Genomic DNA, 23,809 nt, shown 5'->3' with positions numbered 1-23,809 from the left:
GGTTGCGGGCTGGATCCCCAGTGGGGGGCGTGCAGGAGGCAGCTGGTCCGTGACTCTCTCTCATCGCGGATGTTTCTCTCTCTCCCTCTCCCTTCCTCTCTGACATCAACGAGAACATATTTACAAAAGGGAAGTAGAAGCGCCGATGCTGCCCGCAGCCTGTCACTGTAGTGCCGCTGGTGGTCCAGGACGTGAGGAATCCTTTCATGGAGGAGCAGTGCCCCACGGGGCGTTTCCTCTCCTGGGGTTTCTCCCGCGGCTGAAGAAGCTGCGGGGCTGGTCCTGCCCCCACGGTGCCCCTGGAGCAGCAGTGTGCTCAGCCTTGTCTGCACATGACACAGCCTGGCGGGCTCAGCCCGAGAAGCCCGCGCTGTGTGCGCTGTCCCGGAGCGTTTCCTGTGAGAGCAAACCTGCCGCTCAGAGGACAGCTCCTGGGGAGACGGGCAGAGGGAGGCCTGGGCCGGGGGTGCTGTCATCAGGTGCGTGTCTCCTCCTCCGTCACCGATGGCCGAAGACAGGGACGCAGGGGATCAGCCGCAGATGGGTTTCCAGGGGTTTCCCCTTGGACAGTGTGAGGCTGAATCCAGGCAGTCGCAGTGGATTCCCTCCCTGCAGGGAGGCTTGGGCCTGGGAAGGGAGTCTGCCCTTCAGCCTAGGGAGCTTTCTGATGCGTGACCAGCGCCGTGAATCGGGCTCCAGCTGAGCGCAGGAGCCCGGGCCAGGCTGCGATCCGGCTCCCGTCTGCTCATGCTCCTCCCCCTCATCGTCAGCCTCACTGAGGTTTTAGGGAGCAGGACCCACAGCGGCTGGTAGAGCAGGGATTGCCGACACCCCTCAGACCTGCTCCTGGTTCCCGGGGAGAGGCTCAGCCCCGAGCCACGCCGGCCGGCTGGCTGCACCTTCGCCACCAGCGCCGCCCGCCCCCTCTGACGGCTGGCCGTCTGCTCTCTGTCTGAGTCTGCCTCTGTTTGTTTGCTGGTCCGTGTTGTTCACTAGACGCCCACCTGAGCCAGCGCGCAGGGTCTGTGCGTTCCTCAGGTGAGGCTGGGAGCTCCGGAAGCTGTTCCTCCCTCGGGTCCTGAGATGGGGCGGCCCTCAGATCTCCCCTTTAGGGAAGCAGGGGCTGGCTCCATCCCTGCCGCCTGAGCAGGGACACTGGGTCCCGGAGGGAAGGTGGCCCGGGGACCTCCACAGGGTGAGGCGCTGCTCATCTGGTCCCTGAGGTGACCAGAGGCAGGGCCCAAGGACCAGGCAGGCGGCCACTGGCCACACCAGCCGTCTCCCTGCCCGGGATGCGGACAGTAAAGAATCTTCTGGGATCTGCTCTCAGGGATGGAAGTAAAACCCAGGGACCCCCCCAGCCAGGTCGCCAGGTGGGTGGAGTGTCCGCCCTCTCACCGAAGGGTCATGGGTTCCCTTCCGGGTCAAGGGCACGTACCTGGGTTGCAGGTTCGATACCCAGCCTAGGTCGGAGCACGTGCAGGAGGCAACCCATTGACGTGTCTCTCTCACATCGATGTTTCTCTCTCCCGCCCTCCCCTCCACTCTCTCTAAAAATCGATGGAAAAATGTCCTCCAGTGAGGACTCACAGAAAACAAAAGAACTCTTAAAAAGCCAGTGCAAACCGCAGTTTAGCTTGAGACGGAAAGACACTGGTGGGAGCCGGGCGGCCAAGGCTCGTCCGGGAAGGCTGAGTGGCTGCCGAGCCAACACCCAGGACGCCGTCCAGTCCGCTCCGCACGGTGGGTGGCCTTGGGAGGTGATGGGGGCTGCTCAGCAGCGGTTCGGGAGCTAATTAGGAAAGAGAGGCCGCCGCCCACCCCACAGGCCCCACCACAAACAGAAACCACTCCTCAATTTAGGAGCACAGGGAAGCTAAGAGAGCCCGCTGTTTCCCCATTCCCAGCTTGGGAAGCAGAAGGAATTCCATAGGAAATCCTTAGAGGAAGAAGGTGGAGCAGCGGGAGGCTCTGCCAAGGGGAGAAAAGCAAGGCCACGGGGTCAGAAATCCGGAAATGAAGCGGAGAACTTTAAACAAATAGAAAAGTAACTTCATCTTTTCAAAAAACGTATTTTTATTGATTTCAGAGAGGAAGGGAGAGGGGGAGAGAGGGAGACCTTTATGAAAGAGAAGCATCAATAGGCTGCTCCTGCTCGCCCTACCCTGGGGACCGAGCCTGCAACCCGGGCATGTGCCCTGCCTGGGAATTGAACCTGACCTCCTGGTTCATAGGTCGATGCTCACCACTGAGCCGCACCAGCCGGTTCCTCAGAGTCCCTGTCTCCAGACGCAGCCCATGGGCTCGGGTCCCAGCACAGGAGTGGTGAGGAGACGCGGTTCTGCGGATGGCCTCCCTGAGCAATTGTCGACGAGCAGTTGCTTCAGTGCTGTGCCCAGATACACGCGTGCCAGGCAGCTGTCTGTGGTGCCCGTGGAGGGCAGAGCCACGTGCCAGCAGGAAATGGCATGGCCCTGGGAGAGGCCTGACCAGCGCACACCCGGCAGCCGGCTCCCCGGCCAGCTGGGTGCGGGGCCTGACCAGGCAGAGCTGGGCTCCAGGGCACAGATAATTGGATAATCAAGTGCCCACACGTCCCGCCTAATTGACGAGCAGCGTCGGCAAAAGCAGCCGGGAACGTGGGGAACTGCACAGCGAAGTCCGCCTCCCCCACCGCAGGTCTTCGTACAGCGGGCGCAGGGCACTCATCGCGGAGCAGCCACGGAGCAGCACCTCCAGCGCTGAAGGTGGCCGTCACCCGGCAGCACCGAGGGGCGAGATGAAAGGCCATCTCTCTCTGTACAGAAGGTGGAGGGTGCCGGTCTGCAGGCGCGGGACCGTCCGTCTCCGTGGAGCCTGGAGGAGGAAGCAGTGGGTTCATGTTCGAGGGCCAAGAACTGAGGCGTGTGCAGGGCCAGGCAAAGGAGAGCTTTCACTTTGTACAGTCGCTATCTTCTGAGAAAAACAGTTGACAGAGCCAGTAATTTACTAAACCTGCTCTCTCGTTTCTAAAGTTAAAAGTCCCCCCCCCCCCCCGCTTAAATATGCACCGTTTTCTCTTCCTTCGGGACAACCACGCACATGCGCTGAGAAGCCCAGGAGATGCCCGGACCGGGAAGCGGGCAGGTCAGAGGGCACCCGCACCGGCCAGCTCGTCCACCAATGGTGCCAGGCCGCCTGGCGGTGACGGCAGGAACCAGGCGGAGCAGGGACTGAGCAGCTGGCTTCATCCCCACGCTCTCAGCGCGCTCACGTCTTGCCTCCTTCACGATTTCTGTGTGGAAGCCACTCCAGCCACAGTCCCATTTTGTCTCGTTTTGCATTTTAATTTATCTCCGCTGACCTCGCAGCTTATGTCCAAAAGAACTTAGAGACGCGTCCTTCCCTTTCCGTTCTGAGCGCTGAGCACAGATCAGCGGGATATCCGCGCCCGGGCCAGCCGCCCCTGCCACAGGGTGACAAGATCGGGCGGGCGGCTTTGTTTCCACTGACACCGCGCTGTGCGTAGAGTTCAGTTCGATTCCTAACCCTGCCAGCGTTCGGCGGCAGGTGTTCGGATTGGCTGTGCAAATATCACTGTTATTTACTTTTCATTTTAATTTTTTAAATCCTCACCCGCGGATGTTTTCCCATTGGTTTTTAGGGAGAGTGGAAGAGAGACAGAAAGACAGAGAGAAACAGTGACGTGAGAGAAACACAGTGATTGGTTGCCTCCCACACCAGCCCCAGGATCAGGGAGGGCTGGCAACCGAGGTACGTGCCCTTGACCGGAATCGAACCCGGGACCCTTGGGTCCGCAGGCCGACGCTCTGTCCACTGAGCCACACCAGCCAGGGCCAGATACCACTTTTAGAAACAGCTCCTGTGCTCTGTGTTCCTGCCCGAGGGCCTGGGCCGCTTGCATAGGACGTTTCCCGGGTCCTTCTGAGGCCACACCAGGCACAGGCTCTCGTCTGTGCTGAGCCAGGCCTGCTGGCTGGTGTCGATGGGAGAGACGTGGTTCAGGCCTCCAGGCTTCGGTTCAAGTCTGGCCCTGCCTGGCTGTGCTCCGTCGAGGGCCACGCCTGAACCCCGCCCATCCTTAAGGAGGTGCCGCCTGCAGCTCAGTGGCCCGTGTGCCCCCGGGCACGCAGCCCCTGTTGCTGGAAGGGGCCCTTCCTCCTGTCACGGCCCCTGCGGTTAGTGACGCGTGAGCCTGTGCCCGGAGCGGCCTTTGTTGTGTTTTCTGTTCCTCTTGCTCTGCTGCTCGAGGAGACAGAGGTGGTCCCACCCCCGCAGGGGGTCTGGATGCCTTGTGACCCAGTGAGCTGACCCCTTCCCAGGCATCCCACCCCTCAGGGGGCAGCCCCTCCTCCCGCGTGGACTGGGCCACCCCTGGACCCATCTCAGTGCCCACACCGTGGCACCTACCTTAAAACCACCCCGAAACCCAGCTCCGAGTCACCCTCCAAGCACCCCTCAGGAGGGCTGGGTCAGAAGGAGGTTAGGTGGCTCAGAAAACCCAAGTCCCAACGTGCCCCGGGCCCTGAGTTAACCCGGTGCGGCCCGTGAAGAACTGGGGCAGGCGGACAGCAGTGCGCGTGGGAGACGCAAATCCACCCGCGGACGTTAAAACTCACTCTCCCACCCGCCGGCGTGGCTCCGTGGTGAGCGTCGACCTATGAACCAGGAGGTCAGGGTTCGATTCCCAGCCAGGGCACAGGCCCGGCTTACAGGCTCCATCCCCGGTGCGGGGCGTGCAGGAGGCAGCCCACCCATGATTCTCTCTCATCACTGATGTTTCTATCTCTCTCTCCCTCTCCCTTCTTCTCTGAAATAAAAAATAAATAAAAATAAACACCCCCTCCCTTTGCCCTGCGCCCACTCCGCCAGCCTTGTGCCCTCCCCGTCAGCCCTGCGGACGATCTTTGAAGCATGTGCTCACCCTGACACCCTGCCATGCCTTCTCCCACACACTCAGCGAAAAACCCCACCCAGCCACGTGGTGCGTGCCCCCTGCGCCTCCCCGCCTCTTCCCAGGCATCTCTGCTGCAGGCGCTGACCACATGGGCTCGCCTCTGACTCCGCCCCTCCCAGCCACTTATGCTGGTCCCTCCTCCTGGAACCAACCCCAGGTGTCCACTTGGTGCTCATTCAGGAAGCCACGCTGGCCGACAGGGAGTTGTGTGGACTTGCCGCAGGTACAGGGGATGGCTCGCACCCCAGCGCCGTCCGGGAGGCCCCGCCACGGCCTGTCCTCTGTGTGGCTAGTTGCCATGGTTTCCTCGGTGCGGTTACTCACCGGGGCTCCCGTCACGCTCACCCTGCTTGCAGCCGCGTCTGTGAAACCCGGGCTACTGTTGACCTTGAGCATTGAGCAAGGGCTGCATCCAGCCAGGGTCCTGCCGGCCCACACTCCCTGCTCTCCTCTTGCCCTTTGAACCCGCACTGGGCCTCGCAAACTGGTCTTCACTGAAATTAGGTGCATTTTAACTATTTTGTCGTTTCCCTCCAAGTACTGTAACATCCCCCCAACCCCCCCGAGTGCGTGCATCTTGCCTTCCCCGTCGTCCGCGTCCTCGCCGCTCATTTCCAGAGCAGGGCCTGACCCCGCTGACCTTCCGACAGGGTGTCTCCGTGGAGAGTAGCTGGGCTCTCAGTGGCTGCGTCCTGTGGTTAACGTCGGAGGCGGAGCCACGCTGGGCTCTCTGCCGCGTTCGGCCTCTGTGTCCAGGTGTCACTGCCATCAGGTTTTCGGGAAAAGAGGTCGATTCCACATAGTTTCTTCTCATCCGGAGGCCATACGTGTTTCACTTTGTCTCATGAATGAGCTCTAGCCTTCATTAAAGGAGAGCGATCACATGGGCCTGCGGACTTCTGTGCTCAGTGGGGAGGGCACTCCCCTGGACTGTAGCCATGAGAACCGCCCGGATCAGAACGAGGCTGGGGCCTGCCCGTCGGAGGCAGCGGCTGTGGGTGCCTAGCGGCCGTGTGTGGCCAGGAGGGCTCGCTCACCGTGCTCATCGTCACGTCCGCATCGTGGGCTCCTCTGTGTAGCCACGCGTGTCCCTGAGGACCATCAGCTAAAGCCTGTCCCTCACGTTTACATGGCGCCTTCTCCCGGCTCTTGTAACTGAACGCGGGTGAATCGAGTCCCCGTGTTAAACTGCTGATGGAAATAATGTGGAGACCAGCGATGGTCACCATGTGTTCATGTTCTAAACCAGGGGTCCTCAGACTACGGCCCGCGGGCCACATGCAAACACAAATATTGTATTTGTTCCCGTTTTGTTTTTTTACTTCAAAATAAGATATGTGCCATGTGCATAGGAATTTGCTCATAGTTTGTTTTTAAAACTATAGTCCGTCCCTCCACCAGTCTGAGGGACAGTGAACTGGCCCTGTTTAAAAACTTTGAGGACCCCTGTTCTAAACGGTTAAGCGCTGTCCGTGTGCCTGTGTAACAGTCCATCTGTCCCTCCTTTTGCAGAAATCGAGAAGGGGGGCTGCGGGGACCCCGGCGTCCCTGCCTACGGGCGGCGCACGGGCGGCAGCTTCCTGCACGGGGACACCCTGACCTTCGAGTGCCAGGCGGCCTTCGAGCTGGTGGGCGAGCGCGCCATCACCTGCCAGCGGAACAACCAGTGGTCGGGCAACAAGCCCAGCTGCGTGTGTGAGTGTCCCCAGGGCCCTGCCCAAGGGAGCGAGACAGGGCAGGGGCGGGCGGGGGGGGCTTCCAGGCCCAGGACAGCCTCATGGAGGGGACTGCCCACTCTTCACGCCCCGCCCCTGCCTCGTCTCTCACTGGTCCCTGCCTGGCCCCTCACCCACACGGTCACCACTGTCACCTGTGCTAGTTAGTGCACCCGAGCGTCGGCCAGAAAGACCGTGGTCCCAGCAGCGCCTCCAGCAGGCGTCGTGAGCGCGGCAGGTGTTGGCGTGGATTCCATCCGACACCTGCCCGCCTCCCGCTGAGCCAGTGACGGGGCAAATGGGAGATGGACTTCAGCCGCTGATACAGGGTGCTCTTTGTAACGACATAGAACGAAGGGAGGACGTGCAGGTGCAATCATGTGGGAGAAGAAGAAAACCTCCCCCTAGAAATGAATCCAGCAGGTGTTCCCTCCATAAGAGAAAAGTATACAGATACAGGGCGCTGCCCCCCCAAATGTGCACACACTTCGAGTCACTCTTCATTCCAAGGGGTGACATCGGAAAAGAAAGAAAGATCGATTGAGCTGTCAGCTGTGAGTGAGTACACACTCTTGGGGACACCAAATAGGAAGGTTTTTCAGTGCACATTCTTTTTTATTTTATATTTATCTATTTGTCTATTTATTTTAAATCTTTATTGTTGAAAGTATTACATGTGCCCCCCTTTCCCCCTATTGACCTCTTCCAGACACCCCCACCCCCACCCTCACCCCGGCCTTCCCCCGCCCCATCGCCTGTGTCCGTGGGTGGTGCTTACATGCAGACAAGGTCTTTGGCTGATCTCTTCCCACCCCCCGCCCCCGCCCCCGCCTTCCCCCTGAGGCTCCACAGTCCGTTCCAAGCTACCACGCCCCTGTACCACAGTACACTCTCTTCAAAGGAACTCTTCCAGGAGATTTTTACAGCAGCCACCCAGACGGGGTCTGATTTTCCAAGATAACGTTTCTCAAGAGCCACCCGCGACCAGTGACACACGTGGGTGCCTTGAGCGATGCTCACGCGAAGTGGGGAGTGAAAGGCTGGCCCGGAAGCCCGAGTGGAGCCTGGGACTCCGTGTCGGTCTCTGCTCACTAGAGAGGCCGACGCCTGCCCACGTCTCAGCCAGCTGGATGGGTCGGGTCCGAGCCCAGCCTGTGCTGGGTCTGTGCAGGCTCAGGGGGCACCCCACACGCTGGGACACTCTATTTCCAGTTCGGGAAAGAGAAAGCGTTAGGGTCCAGAATTAGCCATTTACCTAGCGGGACGGCCTCGAGGGGCAGGCACGGGCTCCCTCCCCGTCGGCCCCCAGCTCCGTGCCCCGGCCCTGGGCCCCGTGTGCGACGGGTGAACCCTCCCTCTCCCCTCACAGTCTCCTGCTTCTTCAACTTCACGGCGGCCTCGGGGGTCATCCTGTCCCCCAACTACCCCGAGGAGTACGGCAACAACATGAACTGTGTGTGGCTGGTCATCGCCGAGCCCGGCAGCCGGGTCCACCTCCTCTTCAACGACTTCGACGTGGAGCCGCAGTTCGACTTCCTGGCGGTGAAGGACGACGGCGGGTCCGACGTGACCGTCCTCGGAACGTTCTCCGGCAACGAGGTGCCCTCCCAGCTGGCCAGCAGCGGGCACGTGGTGCGCCTGGAGTTCCAGTCGGATCACTCCAACACCGGCAGGGGCTTCAACATCACCTACACCAGTGAGTGCCCGCCCGCCCTCCCCCAGGCCAAGCTTCAGCGTGCTCTGTGCTCGTTGTTTTCTTTTGGTTTTGATTTTTTTTAAATATATTTTATTGATTTTTTTTACAGAGAGGAAGGGCGAGGTATAGAATTAGAAACATCAATGAGAGAGAAACATCGATCAGCTGCCTCCTGCACACTCCCCACTGGGGATGTGCCCACAACCAAGGTACATGCCCTTGACCGGAATCGAACCTGGGACCTTTCAGTCTGCAGGTCGACACTCTATCCACTGAGCCAAACCGGTCAGGGCTCTTTTGGTTTTTAAATGTGTTATTGATTGGCAAGAGGAAAGGAGAGGGAGAGAGAGGACATCCATGAGGAGAGAATCATCCCGTCAGCTGCCTCCTGCACGCCCCACGTGGAGATGGAGGCTGTAACCTGGGCGTGTGCCTGACCGGGAGTCAGACCAGCGACCTGTCGCTGCATGAGATGATGCTCAACCAATGGGCCTGGCCATCTCAGAGGGTTTATCATCACAATTAACATCATGAGAACGCAAAGCGATGCATCGTCACCCTGGTGACCGAAAAACACACCTCTCTGTTAGGTTCCTGGCTCGGTCACCCTGCAGTAAGGACTGAGTCTCTCACATGTCTTTTCTCTTCTTCCTCCCTCCCTCTCTCCCTCCTTCCCTCCTTCATCTCCCCTCCCTCTCTTCCTCCTTCCCTCTCTCCCTCCCTTCCTCCCTCCCTCCCTCCTTTTCCCCTTCCTTCCCTCCCTCTCTCCCTCCTTCCCTCCTTCCCTCCCTCCCTCCCTCCCTCCCTCCTTCATCTCCCCTCCCTCTCTCCCTCCTTCCCTCTCTTCCTTCCTTCTTCTCATCTATCCATCCATCCGCCTATGCCCCCTCCATGCAAAAGAAAAAGAAATCGTGTAGGGACAGGATGGAGGGTTGGGGCCAGGAGCCCGCCCTGGGACACCTGTGGCACTTGGTGATCTCTGATGCGACAGCTAACGTTACCTTCTCTTTACCTCTGACTCCTCCTTGGCAACATGGATTCTATTGGCGAGCACCCCCTGCAGTGCACGCTGAGGAGGGGGGTGGTGTGAGCTAAGGGCTATGGTTTCCTGGCTGCGGCTTCTGGGAGGCTCTGTGCTTAGCCCTGGCCAGGGCTCCTCTCATTGGACAGGACAGCGTCTCTGGGGGCGGCTGGCTAGTCCTCGTTCGGTGAGGGAGGGGCGGGCGCTGCCCCGGGCGGGGACTACGCAGGAGCCGGGACTCCGGCCAAGATGTGTCCGAACCACCCACCCAGCCTCTCCGTCACCCTAGAGGGTGGGGCACGGCTGTCGAAGCTCCTGGGTGGCAGTCACGCCGCGTGCCCACCTCTCACTAGGGAGCAGTGTCCTGCGGAGCCTCCGTGTGTGTCTGTCCGTAGGACCAGAGGGCTGAGGGCTGGGCAATGCGCTTATCAGCAGGTCTGTCCTGTGTGATGCGCAGAAGTGATCTCAGTCCGCTTTCCTGTCCAGCGTTTGGTCAGAACGAGTGCCATGACCCCGGCATCCCCGTCAACGGGCAGCGCTCCGGGGACCGCTTCCTGCTGGGGAGCTCGGTGACCTTCCAGTGCGACGACGGCTTCGTCAGGACGCAGGGCTCCGCGGCCATCACCTGCGCCCTGCAGGACGGCAACGTGGTGTGGAGCGCCGCCGTGCCGCGCTGCGAAGGTGGGTGCCCCGCCTGCGGTGCCACCACAGGGGGCCGGGCAGCACACAGGGCACACATGGGCACACACAGTCACAAGGGCACATGCCGGGCTTACACCAACACTGGCACACAGGGACTTACACCAACACGGGCACACAGGGGCACACAGGGACACACAGGGGCTTTTAACCACACGGGCACACACCGGGCTTACATCACACGGGCACACAGGGGCACATGCTGGGCTTATACCACACGGGCACATGCTGGGTCAGACACAGACCCGCAGGATCCTCAGCACTGGAGCTGCACTCGGGGACCCTCCCAGGCCATGGGGGCTCTGCTCAGCCTGGCTCCGGTGTTGGAGGCCGACGCTCCCCGCCCTGCTGGAGACGGAGCGGCCCCGGGGGCAGACTGCTCTCCTTGTTGTGCGCTGACCTCCCGCTGCCCTGCACAGCTCGGTGTGCGTAGGAACACCAGTGACCAGGCTGTGGGAGGAGGGAACTGCACACGAAACGTCACTCACTCCACGCAGCACGTGTTCGAGTTCACGGGGACTTGGTGATTAACTAGCAAACGATGCATCACCCGTTAAAGTGCAGCCCCTGAGTCCACAAAGGACCAGAAAGAGAGGCGATGAAGGGCTGGCCATGGAGAGGGCCACAAGCACCGAGGACCCGAGAGGCAGGTCCTGGGGGTCAAGTGCACGCGGGGAGCACCCCCACAGGGCCGGGCGCTGGCTCCTGCGGCCTCTCATGACCCAGTGTTCCTGGAACAGGCCCGCGCCAACGGTCTGCATGGAGAGTCAGCCACAGAACACACGTCGGGTCGGGGAGGCTTATTTTAGGAACACGGTGGCAGGGGACACGCCAGTGCAAATGGTCCGTACGTCCAAGGAGGATGGCGTCCGCGAGCCCTGACGCCCACGCTGGCAGGTCGTCACGTGTGTGAGCACACATGTCACTGGCACACGTGTCTGCCTCCCGCTCTCCACCACACAGTCTTGGCTTCCTGCGCCCCCTGTGGTTGGGCAAGACCCTGTGCTGGGTTCTGGCCAATTCGGTGTAAGTGGCAACGGAATTGTCAGCTTCCTGCCCGAGTGCCGACATCATCACTGAGCACTGGAGGGTTCACCTTTGTCGCTGTGCCATGTAAAGACCCGCCTGCCTTTCATCAGGACGGAGTGACACACGGTCCCAGGGCCCTGCACAGTACACAGTGATGTGCAAAGACGCCACAGGCGGCAAGAATAATGTGTGGCAGGCTAGGCGCATCCCATGAGGGAAAGGAGACCCGTAGGAAGTGTTCATCATGCAGATTTAGGAACGTCCGAGGTAGTGAAACCACTCCTCCGTCTGTATTGGCTGTGTGTCTTTCTCGGATAGTATCTGTGGGTGTGGCTGACACATGAAATGAGTGTCATGAATGTGCTGCTGAAAAATCTCAGTGCAGCGCGCTGCATTCACTCGGGAATCAGTTTTGCTTTAGCGCTTGGGGGCTTTCACTCCGCAAGCACAGCAGGGCGCCTCCCTACTGCCAGTGGGGCGTGCGGGGTGGGGTGTGTGGGGTGGGGGTGTGCAGGGTGGGCTGTGCAGGGTGGGCCGTGCAGGGTGGGGCGTGTGTCCACTCTACACGCAGTCAATGACCTGCGACCCCTCTCCCTTACAGCCCCATGTGGTGGCCACCTGACCGCGTCCAGCGGGGTCATCCTGCCCCCCGGGTGGCCAGGGTACTACAAAGACTCTCTCAGTTGTGAATGGGTCGTCGAGGCAAAACCAGGGCACGCTGTCAAAATCACCTTCGACAGGTACGGAAACCCTCCTTCCTTAACGGGGACCGAGGAGCCATGGGGCCCAGCATCCCGTCTAAATGGGCCCGGAGACTGTGGAGTATGGTCCTGCTTTAGTGCTCCCCAGGGGTTCGCTTAGAGGAAATAGGCACGTGCTTGATATGTTCAGTTCTTGAGCTTGATCCTCTGAGTCTCAGTTCAGAAGTGACAGTCTAGCCCCCGACCCTCACCCCCCACTGCTGCTGCCCAGAGTCCCAGTGCCCAGCCCTGAGCCCCTCTGGACGCTCACCTGCAGGTGGAACCCACTCTGCTTGGTTCTTTGTGCTTGTTTTTTAAATATATTTTTATTGATTTCAGAGAAGAAGGGAGAGGGAGAGAGAGAAAGAACAACAATATGAGAATCATTGCACACCCCCAATTGGGGATGGAGCCCACAGCCCAGGCATGTGCCCTGACTGGAATCGAACCTGGGACCCTTCCATCCACAGGCCGGCGCTCTACCAACTGAGCCACACCAGCCAGGGCTGCTTGTCTGATTGTGCATGCGCCTCCTTCAGACCCTTAGCACCCCCTGGAAGCGCAGGGAACAGCGCCCCTGGTGGCGGCGGCGGGTAACTGCCAGGCAGCGTCAGGGGCCTAGCTGGCCCTGGGGAGGGCTGCCAGGTGAATGGCCAGGTGACTTACCTACAGGGAGAGATCCCAGGAGTGCCGCGGGCGTGGCTGCGAGACAACGTGTCTGATCACCTAAAACACGATCACGCTACTAGAATTTTTCATAATGAAACGTTTTACCATTTGTCTCAACAACGAAATCCAGCTGAGGATTATAAAGCAAAAGCGGTTTGAAGGAACCACGTGTTTTAAAATCGAAGGGAGCGCGGTGGGTGGTTGGGGTGTCCAGCCTGCCCTCCGCGCCGCCTGGGGTGTCCCTGGCAGGGCCTCCTCTGCGCGCAGGGGTCGGGGTTTGATGTCAGGGTTATACTGTCTCGCAGGGAGTGGACGTCCTTAGTTTAGTTTAGGTGTTGGTACTTTTCTAATAATCGATGGTGACAACCGCCCAGGGAAGGTCTGAGCAGAGCCGCCTGATCTCGTGGTTACCTGCCTTTGAAATGGGGAGCGATGCCATTGTTTCGTTTTGGTGGGACAATAGCAGTCTCCGCAGGACGGTCTCTCAAAAGAAAAGAAGTGACTCGGTTTACGTGTCTGTGATATGGGAGAGCGGATCCGGGCGCATCATCTTAACCCTCCGGAACACATGGGGTGCGCCCTCCCTCCCCCGGCTGTCGCTAAAGAAACCGTGAGCACTGTGGTGCACGTTTGAGATGGGGTCTGCTCCCTGCTCACCCAGACTTCCGAGTTCGAACTCCGGTCACGGAGAACCTGTAGAGAACATTTAAACAGTGAGAGACGAGGCTGCGCCATTCAACCCAGTGCCCAGCCTGTGACCTTGGATTCCAGCCCCGCCCTGTGAGCCATCCATCCTGTGAAACAGAGGATGGTGACCGTCGTTTGAAAAGGCAAACTGATGGATTTTCCAGTAATTGTTGATTATTGGTCCATCCATCTATCAATTTTATGAAAGCTAATCTGGTTGACGGGTATTTTTTAAAATACATTTTTATGGATTTCGGAGAGGAAGGGAGAGGGAGGGAGAGAGCGAGCGAAACATCAATGATGAGAGAGAATCACGGATCGGCTGCCTCCTGCACGCCCCACACTGGGGATCGAGCCCACAACCCGGGCCTGTGCCCTGCCCGGGAATCGAGCAGTGACCTCCTGGGTCCTAGGTGGACGCTCATCCACTGAGCCACGCCGGCCGGCCTGCTTGAGGGGTGTTTTATTTAGAGCCGACCAGCGCCCTCCGTCCGTTACATTTGGGTACGGAGTGGCAGGGAGGGGTGTGGGTGTCCTTTTCCTCTAGTAAGAAGCTCTGTTCTGGAAGACTGCAGGTGCCCACGTGGTTACAGGCACAGGGACCTGCACTCACTTTATGTCTGTTGCACCCACGGGTCTGCCATCAGCGACTAAGGTCCCGCGGGGATGTCTGCGGGTCACATGGCTGTGTGCATCTTCCCGACTGGCGTCCTGTCCCCAGGTTCCAGACCGAGGTGAACTACGACACCCTGGAGGTGCGGGACGGGCCGGGCAGCTCGTCCCCGCTGATCGGGGAGTACCAGGGCACGCAGGCCCCCCAGTTCCTCATCAGCACCGGCAACTCCATGCGCCTGCTCTTCACCACGGACAGCAGCCGGGCCAGCGTGGGCTTCCTCATCCGCTACGAGAGTGAGTCCTGGCCTGTCCCCGTCCCTGTCCCTGTCCCTGTCCCCATCCCCCTCCCTGTCCATGTCCCTGTCCCCATCCCCATCCCCATCCCCGTCCTCATCCCTGTCCCCATCCCCATCCCCGTCCTCATCCCTGTCCCCATCCCCGTCCCCGTCCCCATCCCTGTCCCCGTCCCCATCCCCCTGCTCCAGCAAGGTGCCCGGGGGCTCAGGACACCTGGGCTGGGACACAGCATGTAGGTGACACCACTGCCTGATCTCCGAACTCTCTCTCCTACCCAGGGAGAAGCTTGGGGAACTTTGCTTGAAAAGGCATATCCGTTTATCTTAAAGTAAAACAACACAGTAATTAAAACAATGAAATGTGCTCTCACTACATAATGTAATCACAGACCTGTGCTGTCAGAAAGTCACCTGTTAACAGGGCACATCCCAGAGATGGCTCATCCTGAACAATAGTGTTTGCTGGAAATGTGACTACCAGGTGTGGCCTCAGCACCTGCTGCTCCTGGGAATATACACCCTCAGGGGTGGCCTCAGCACCTGGCGCTCCTGGGAATATAGACCCTCGGGTGTGGCCTCAGCACCTGCTGCTCCTGGGAATATAGACCCTCGGGTGTGGCCTCAGCACCTGCTGCTCCTGGGAATATAGACCTGCAGGGGTGGCCTCAGGGCACCTTGGATAAATGACTCCCTCCACTCAGGAGATCCCCAGACTCTGGTTGACCTCCTGGAGGCTGGCTCCCTGTGGATGGAGCCACACCCTTACCACGCATTTCTGAATCGTGGCCCAGACGGCCTGCTCGTGTCTCCTTGCCGACTGAGGCACAGGTCGCTGTGCTAATGAAGAAATGCCGTCCCACTGCTTGGTCTGAAATGTCCCTCCTTAGCTGCGTTTCATGTCCTGGACGTCCTAGAGGAAGGAGTAGCCACCCCAGACTTGAGCTCAGTATATGCAGCGCTTAGACTGTTATCCCACAGGTCATCGCCGGGGAGTGAGCAGTAGGAATGTTGGTAATAATTTAGGATTTCTGGAGAATACTTCATGTCATAATCGTAACTTTCTGAACTTTATTATAAGGTTTTGTATAGCAATAATGTCTTTTTTCTTTATTTGCATTTATAAACATTGCAATGATATTCTCTTTCCTTCTTCCCATTTTCCTTATTTTCAAAATATGTGCTATTCTAAGAGCAAAGAGCCATGTGAGAGACAGAGGAGAGAGGGTACGATGACATGAGCCTGATCCTGTGACTTGGGACAGCACTTCCGTTCACACCTGTGAGCACAGGCTGATGGAGCCCCCTGGAGAATGGCCGGCTTAGTGCCCATTGCAGCCAATGTGTGGGTGTGTGGAACGCAGTCTCAGGATCGGCCCGGGCAGCCTCACTGTGCATCATACGTGTGGGCCTGGGCCTGGGCGCCGCTACAGGAAAGCTGAGCGCGACGGCCCAACCCGGCGGGACATACGATGCCCAGAGCGGGGCGAGGAGGGGGGGACGGGGACGGAAACAGCACAGACGGGGCTTCCTCGGCGTCCTCACTGTCCGTACTGAGCGTCCAGGGAAGCGAGTGCCGTCCAGGGCGGCGGCGGCTGTCCGGTTCGCACCGGCGGGGTCGCCCGTGAGCAGCACCGTGCGCGTCTCCACAGAACGGCAGGGCCGGCGCCCGGGACTCTCCCGTGTGCAGGTGTAGACGCGGAGTGCACACACGCATTCCCAGGGCCGACCTCTCGGGGTTCCTTCCCAGGTTCCAGGCACAGACACTGCTTTCTCTTCCATAAGCCAGAGGCCCTCCCTCCTGACGTGTTCTTGCCGGGCGTGTCCCTGTAGGTGTGACGCTCGAGTCGGACGCCTGCCTGGACCCCGGCATCCCCGTGAACGGCCGTCGGCATGGCAGCAACTTCGGCATCGGGTCCACCGTGACCTTCGGCTGCGACCCCGGGTACACGCTCAGCGATGACGAGCCACTCGTCTGCGAGAGGAACCACCAGTGGAACCACGCGCTGCCCAGCTGCGACGGTAGGGGCCGCGCGAGCGCACCCCGAGGAATGCAGGGGCGTGCGTGTGCAGTCGGGGGGGGGTATTCTAGGGGGTGAGCCGCACCCCAAGGAATGCAGGGGCGTGCGTGTGCAGTCGGGGGGGTATTCTAGGGGGTGAGCCGCACCCCAGGGAATGCAGGGGCGTGCGTGTGCAGTCGGGGCGGCAGGGGGATTCTAGGGGGCGGTGCGAGGTGAGGAAGTGGCACTTCCATCTGACAAAGTGTCACCTTAAATGCTGTCCCCATTGAACATCTCACAGTTACTAGCGCGTTGTGTCTAACGGGGAGCGTGGGCCTAGCAAAGAAGAAGGAATAATTAGCTCGGCCTGCGTGGCTCATTGGCTGAGCATCACACCTGTGAACCAAGAGGTCAAGGTTCAATTCCAGGTCAGGGCACAGGCCCGGGTTGCGGGCTCCATCCCCAGTTGGGGGCGTGCAGGAGGCAGCCGGTCCATGATTCTCTCTCATCATTTCTCTCTCTCTCCCGCTCCCTTCCTCTCTGAAATCAATAAAAAATATTTTTTAAAAAAGAAGGAAAAATTACGGGCTGCCCTTCAACTCTATTCCCCCAGACACTCAGCCTTACAGAGCTGAGTTATAGCCCCGCCCTGAGGCAGGGCCTCGGACCCAGGGCCAGGCGCCAACAGCCGCAGAGAGTTTACTGTCACAGGAGGGTTCTGCTTCAGCTGCTCCGCTCGCTGTGTGATTTTTCTGGGTTTTTGTTTTTTACAATGCGGGACACCTGTAGATGAATTAGCATATTGTGATTACAGTAAAATAAAGTTTTGGCTTAGTTTCAGTTATTATGTCGCTGATAGTAGCTGGTCCTTCAGTCCTCGGCCAGTTAAATGTCCCTGTACGTGAATTTCATTCTCGCAGCCGCTCTGAAATGACTTCTGAAATGAACGTGCAATGACCTTGTCTTACTGTTTTCAGCCCTCTGTGGAGGCTACGTCCACGGGAAGAGCGGGACCGTCCTGTCTCCGGGGTTTCCAGACTTTTACCCAAACTCCCTCAACTGCACCTGGACCATCGAAGTGTCCCACGGAAAAGGTAGGGACATGGCGTCCATCTCCGACCAGCGGTCATTCACCGGATGCAGGCGCGGGGGCAGAAAGGGTGTGAGTGTCTGCGTGAGTCAGCGGACAGATCTCGCGTGGTTTCCCTGCGAATGTTTATGTTTTTACACATTTTAGAAGAATAATGGTCTTTAAGTGATTAGTGCTACGAGCAGAAGTGGATTTCTTGTTTTACTGCGTATTTGTCAGATAAACCGGGGTTGTGCATGTGAGTGTAGACGTGAAAATTTGGCATAATGTACGGAAAGGAGGCGGAGATTGTGTAAGATGTGACTATTGAATAGATAAGAGGAAGTGAGAAGAAATGGACTCAACTTCCAATTCCCTGAGAGACCTGGGCTCCCTGGGTGCCGCTGGGCTTCGACGTTCCCACATCAGATCTCCGCCTGACACCCCCCCCCCCGCCCCGGTGGCTCATGGCACAGCCAGCCTTTCCCCACTGCACAGGCACACAGCGGGGACCCGGGAAAGGCCCCTTTGTGCCAGGACCGGAGCTCACGCACACAGGAAGGGCACAGGGCCGCCACGGGTTTCCTTTTAGGGTTTTTTTTTTTTTTTGAGATGTCTGAATTTGTTGTTTTTGACAAAATAATTTGGGGATTTGATCACATAAGTATCATGTAGACTCTCCTTGAGGTTGGAGTGACACGTGTATGTCACTCCAGTGCTGAGCCGCCCGCCCCCAGCAGGCTTGGGAAAGGGTCGGCCTTGAAGAAAGTTAAGAATAAAAAGAGCCACATGACGAATGCCATCACATGGAGACGTTTTTTGACAAAAGAACCTGTTCATAGCTCATTTCACTGACTTCGCTCTGGGGATCCAGAAAGGATGCTGTGCAGGCGCCGTTGCTGGGGGAGCATGTGTGTGAGGCACATACACTGCGCCTTCCCGCAGGTGTGGGGGTGCGTGCTGGGCAGTCCAAGCTAAGACTTCCTCTAGGGCATCTGTTCAACGCAAATGGGGAGGTTCTCTTCTCCGTCATTACAGATGCTCTGCTGGAGGGCCCAGCGACCATTTCTGCATGCAGGCCATGGTCAAGTCCGTCACGTGTACTCTATCCCTCACCATAAATCTGTATCTATGTCTATATCTATATCTATATCTATCTATACCTACATCTATATCTATGTCTATGTCTATATCTATATCTATACCTACATCTGTATCTATTTCTATAAACTGTATATCTATATCTATTAGTAAGTATATATCTATGTCTATATCTCTATCTATATCTATACCTACATCTATATCTATTTCTATAAACTATATATCTATATCTACTAGTAAGTATATATCTATGTCTGTATCTGTATCTATATCTATACCTACACCTATATCTATTTCTATAAACTATATATCTATATCTAACTCTATATCTATGTCTGTCTAGTCTATAACTATATGTCAATATCTAACTATCTCTACATATATATCTGTGTCTACATCTTGCCTACACTGGTATTATATCTATGTCTATATATCTATTTCTATATCTATACCTACGTCTGTATCTATTTCTATAAACTATATATCTATACCTACTAGTAAGTCTATATCTATGTCTGTATCTATATATCGATATCTAGCTATCTCTATATCTGTATCTATATCTGTGTCTCCATCTTGCCTACACTGGTATTAGATCTATGTTGATTGATGTCTATGTATCTATACCTACATCTACCATTACACTTATATATACTTAAACATTTATTCATTTTTGCTGTTTACCTCGCTTATTTCTTTCATTTCTAAAGCCACACTCTTTCACCCATTGTCTGCATGGACTTCAAAGCTTAAGGTTAAATTTGGATTCCAGACAGATTTCTCACAGCCCCAAAGGAGGCATCTCCAGCAACGTTCTCCCTCCCCTGCTCCGTGTCTCTCATGGATCCCCTCCGTGTCTCTCATGGATCCCCTCCGTGTCTCTCATGGATCCCCCTCCGTGTCTCTCATGGATCCCCCTCTGTGTCTCTCACGGATCCCCTCCGTGTCTCTCACGGATCCGCCTCCGTGTCTCTCACGGATCCCCCTCCGTGTCTCTCACGGATCCCCCTCCGTGTCTCTCACGGATCCCCCTCCGTGTCTCTCATGGATCCCCCTCCGTGTCTCTCACGGATCCCCTCCGTGTCTCTCACGGATCCGCCTCCGTGTCTCTCACGGATCCGCCTCCGTGTCTCTCACGGATCCCCCTCCGTGTCTCTCACGGATCCGCCTCCGTGTCTCTCACGGATCCCCCTCCGTGTCTCTCACGGATCCCCCTCCGTGTCTCTCACGGATCCCCCTCCGTGTCTCTCACGGATCCCCCTCTGTGTCTCTCACGGATCCCCCTCTGTGTCTCTCATGGATCCCCCTCCGTGTCTCTCATGGACCCCCCTCTCATGGGTCTCCGTCATCGTGTCTCTCACCTATCTCCACCGTTGCTCTCAGGGGTCCAGATGATGTTCCACACCTTCCACCTGGAGAGCTCGCACGACTACCTGCTGATCACGGAGGACGGGAGCTTCTCGGAGCCCGTGGCCCGGCTCACGGGGTCGGTGCTGCCCCACGCCATCAAGGCGGGCTTGTTCGGCCGCTCCACCGCCCAGCTGCGCTTCATCTCGGACTTCTCCATCTCCTACGAGGGCTTCAACATCACCTTCTCTGGTGCGCTGGCCCTCCCGCTCTTCCGAGAAATAATAGCACTGTGTGTAAGCGTGTGTGTGTGCATGTGTGTGGGTGTGTGGTGGGCGTGAATGTGTGTCTGTGTGTGAGCGTGGAGTGTGTGGATGTGTGTGTGTGAGTGTGTGTGTGAATGTGGGGTGTGTGGATGTGTGTGTGTGTGTGTGTGTGAATGTGGGGTGTGTGGTTGTATGTGTGAGTATGGGATACGTGGTTGTGTGTAAATGTGAAGTGTATGAGTGAGTGTGTGTGGTGTGTGTGAGTGTGGTTGTGAGTATGGTTGTGTGTGTGTGACTGGAGTGTGGGGGTGTGGTTGTGTGCATGCGTGTGGGGGTGTGGTTATGTGCATGTGTGTGGGGGTGTGGTTGTGTGCATGCATGTGGGGGTGTGGTTGTGCGCATGCGTGTGGGGGTGTGGTTGTGTACATGCGTGTGGGGGTGTGGTTGTGTGCATGCATGTGGGGTGTGGTTGTGCGCATGCGTGTGGGGGTGTGGTTGTGTGCATGTGTGGGGGGTGTGGTGTGTGCATGCATGTGGGGTGTGGTTGTGTGCCTGCATGTGGGGGTGTGGTTGTGTGCATGCGTGTGGGGGTGTGGTTGTGTGCATGCTCCCGCTCCTCTCAATTAGAACTCTGGCGGCACACAGCTTCCCGCCAGCGTTGCCTCTAGGAGTTTGTGCCCACGTGTGGGGCCCTCAGCGACGCTGTGAGAGGAGGGGGAGCTGGCCTCAGCAGTTAGAAATCGTAGAATTCTAGTAGCTTCCCGCCCTTCGAGCGGCCGCTGTGAAGGGGCCGTCTTCCCTGATGAGCAGTCTCCTTAAACCCTCACGCTGAGGCCACGTGTGCGAGCGCTCACGGCAGGAGGGACAGGACCGCCCGCGGGCACGGGGTCGGGAGGGCCCTCTTCTGAGTGAACGGACTCCAGAGCCGGAGCGCCCGCCCTGTTCTGAGTGACCCGACCCCCCCTCCCCTGCAGAGTCCGACCTGGAGCCGTGCGAGGACCCCGGTGCCCCCGCCTTCAGCCGCAGGGTGGGCTTCCGCTTCGGGGTCGGGGACGCGCTCACCTTCTCCTGCTTCGCGGGGTACCGCCTGGAAGGGGCCGCCGCGCTGACCTGCCTGGGCGGGGGCCGCCGGGTGTGGAGTGCGCCTCTGCCAAGGTGTGTGGGTAGGTGGTCGCACGCTTTCATTTCATTCATCCGGGGGGCGGGCCGGGCGCAGTGGGGACGCGGGGCCCTGCGTGGTGGGAGGAGGGCGAGGGCGAGGGCGAGGGCGAGGGCGGCGTGGACCCACCACGTAGCTGCCTGCCAGGGGGCGAGCCTCCGGCTGTGCCGTCTCAGCTGGAAGGTCGGCTCCTTCCGCCCCCCGTTCATGACTGAGGGAGAGCGACGCTGCGTCAGTCACATTTATACCAGGAGACGAGGTAAAGTAACAGCTGGGAACCACGCTGTAGGAACACGACTGCTGACACGCTGTAGGAACATGGCTGTTGACACGTGTAGTAACACAAGCTCTGACACGCTGTAGGAACACGACTGCTGACACGCTGTGGTAACACAACTGCTGACACGCTGTAGGAACATGGCTGTTGACACGTGTAGTAACACAAGCTCTGACACGCTGTAGGAACACGACTGCTGACACGCTGTAGTAACACGACTGCTGACACGCTGTAGGAACATGGCTGTTGACACGTGTAGTAACACAAGCTCTGACACGCTGTAGGAACATGGCTGTTGACACGCTGTAGTAACACAAGCTCTGACACGCTGTAGGAACACGACCTTGACACGCTGTAGGAACACGACCTTGACACGCTGTAGGAACACGACCTTGACACGCTGTAGGAACACGACCTTGACACGCTGTAGTAACACAAGCTCTGACACGCTGTAGGAACACGACCTTGACACGCTGTAGGAACACGACCTTGACACGCTGTAGGAACATGGCTGTTGACACGTGTAGTAACACAAGCTCTGACACGCTGTAGGAACACGACTGCTGACACGCTGTGGTAACACAACTGCTGACACGCTGTAGGAACATGGCTGTTGACACGTGTAGTAACACAAGCTCTGACACGCTGTAGGAACACGACTGCTGACACGCTGTGGTAACACAACTGCTGACACGCTGTAGGAACATGGCTGTTGACACGTGTAGTAACACAAGCTCTGACACGCTGTAGGAACACGACCTTGACACGCTGTAGGAACATGGCTGTTGACACGTGTAGTAACACAAGCTCTGACACGCTGTAGGAACACGACTGCTGACACGCTGTGGTAACACAACTGCTGACACGCTGTAGGAACATGGCTGTTGACACGCTGTAGTAACACAAGCTCTGACACGCTGTAGGAACATGGCTGTTGACACGTGTAGTAACACAAGCTCTGACACGCTGTAGGAACATGGCTGTTGACACGTGTAGTAACACAAGCTCTGACACGCTGTAGGAACACGACTGCTGACACGCTGTAGTAACACGACTGCTGACACGCTGTAGGAACATGGCTGTTGACACGTGTAGTAACACAAGCTCTGACACGCTGTAGGAACATGGCTGTTGACACGCTGTAGTAACACAAGCTCTGACACGCTGTAGGAACACGACCTTGACACGCTGTAGGAACACGACCTTGACACGCTGTAGGAACACGACCTTGACACGCTGTAGTAACACAAGCTCTGACACGCTGTAGGAACACGACCTTGACACGCTGTAGGAACACGACCTTGACACGCTGTAGGAACATGGCTGTTGACACGTGTAGTAACACAAGCTCTGACACGCTGTAGGAACACGACTGCTGACACGCTGTGGTAACACAACTGCTGACACGCTGTAGGAACATGGCTGTTGACACGTGTAGTAACACAAGCTCTGACACGCTGTAGGAACACGACTGCTGACACGCTGTGGTAACACAACTGCTGACACGCTGTAGGAACATGGCTGTTGACACGTGTAGTAACACAAGCTCTGACACGCTGTAGGAACACGACCTTGACACGCTGTAGGAACATGGCTGTTGACACGTGTAGTAACACAAGCTCTGACACGCTGTAGGAACACGACTGCTGACACGCTGTGGTAACACAACTGCTGACACGCTGTAGGAACATGGCTGTTGACACGCTGTAGTAACACAAGCTCTGACACGCTGTAGGAACATGGCTGTTGACACGTGTAGTAACACAAGCTCTGACACGCTGTAGGAACATGGCTGTTGACACGTGTAGTAACACAAGCTCTGACACGCTGTAGGAACACGACTGCTGACACGCTGTAGTAACACGACTGCTGACACGCTGTAGGAACATGGCTGTTGACACGTGTAGTAACACAAGCTCTGACACGCTGTAGGAACATGGCTGTTGACACGCTGTAGTAACACAAGCTCTGACACGCTGTAGGAACATGGCTGTTGACACGCTGTAGTAACACAAGCTCTGACACGCTGTAGGAACATGGCTGTTGACACGTGTAGTAACACAAGCTCTGACACGCTGTAGGAACACGACTGCTGACACGCTGTAGTAACACGACTGCTGACACGCTGTAGGAACATGGCTGTTGACACGTGTAGTAACACAAGCTCTGACACGCTGTAGGAACATGGCTGTTGACACGCTGTAGTAACACAAGCTCTGACACGCTGTAGGAACATGGCTGTTGACACGCTGTAGTAACACAAGCTCTGACACGCTGTAGGAACATGGCTGTTGACACGTGTAGTAACACAAGCTCTGACACGCTGTAGGAACATGACTGCTGACACGCTGTGGTAACACAAGCTCTGACACGCTGTAGGAACACGACCTTGACACGCTGTAGGAACACAAGCTCTGACACGCTGTAGGAACATGGCTGTTGACACGTGTAGTAACACAAGCTCTGACA

At 57.5% G+C, this 23,809-nt stretch overlaps 1 protein-coding gene across 1 annotated transcript in view; it reads left to right on the top strand.

The window, feature by feature from the left end:
- The window catches only part of CSMD1 (CUB and Sushi multiple domains 1), an 858,055-nt gene that overhangs the window by 693,198 nt on the left and 141,048 nt on the right, over positions 1–23,809 (top strand). Inside the window, exons 13-21 of the mRNA XM_059685840.1 lie at positions 6,470–6,652; positions 8,042–8,368; positions 9,876–10,070; positions 11,719–11,857; positions 13,935–14,122; positions 15,955–16,143; positions 17,099–17,215; positions 19,675–19,890; positions 20,879–21,067. Of these exons, the coding sequence (XP_059541823.1) occupies positions 6,470–6,652; positions 8,042–8,368; positions 9,876–10,070; positions 11,719–11,857; positions 13,935–14,122; positions 15,955–16,143; positions 17,099–17,215; positions 19,675–19,890; positions 20,879–21,067 (1,743 nt within the window). The remainder of the gene's footprint in view (positions 1–6,469; positions 6,653–8,041; positions 8,369–9,875; positions 10,071–11,718; positions 11,858–13,934; positions 14,123–15,954; positions 16,144–17,098; positions 17,216–19,674; positions 19,891–20,878; positions 21,068–23,809) is intronic.

The sequence above is a fragment of the Myotis daubentonii genome, chromosome 2, assembly GCF_963259705.1.
Source record: "Myotis daubentonii chromosome 2, mMyoDau2.1, whole genome shotgun sequence".
Lineage (NCBI taxonomy): Eukaryota > Metazoa > Chordata > Mammalia > Chiroptera > Vespertilionidae > Myotis > Myotis daubentonii.
This window is presented reverse-complemented; position numbering and strand designations above follow the sequence as displayed.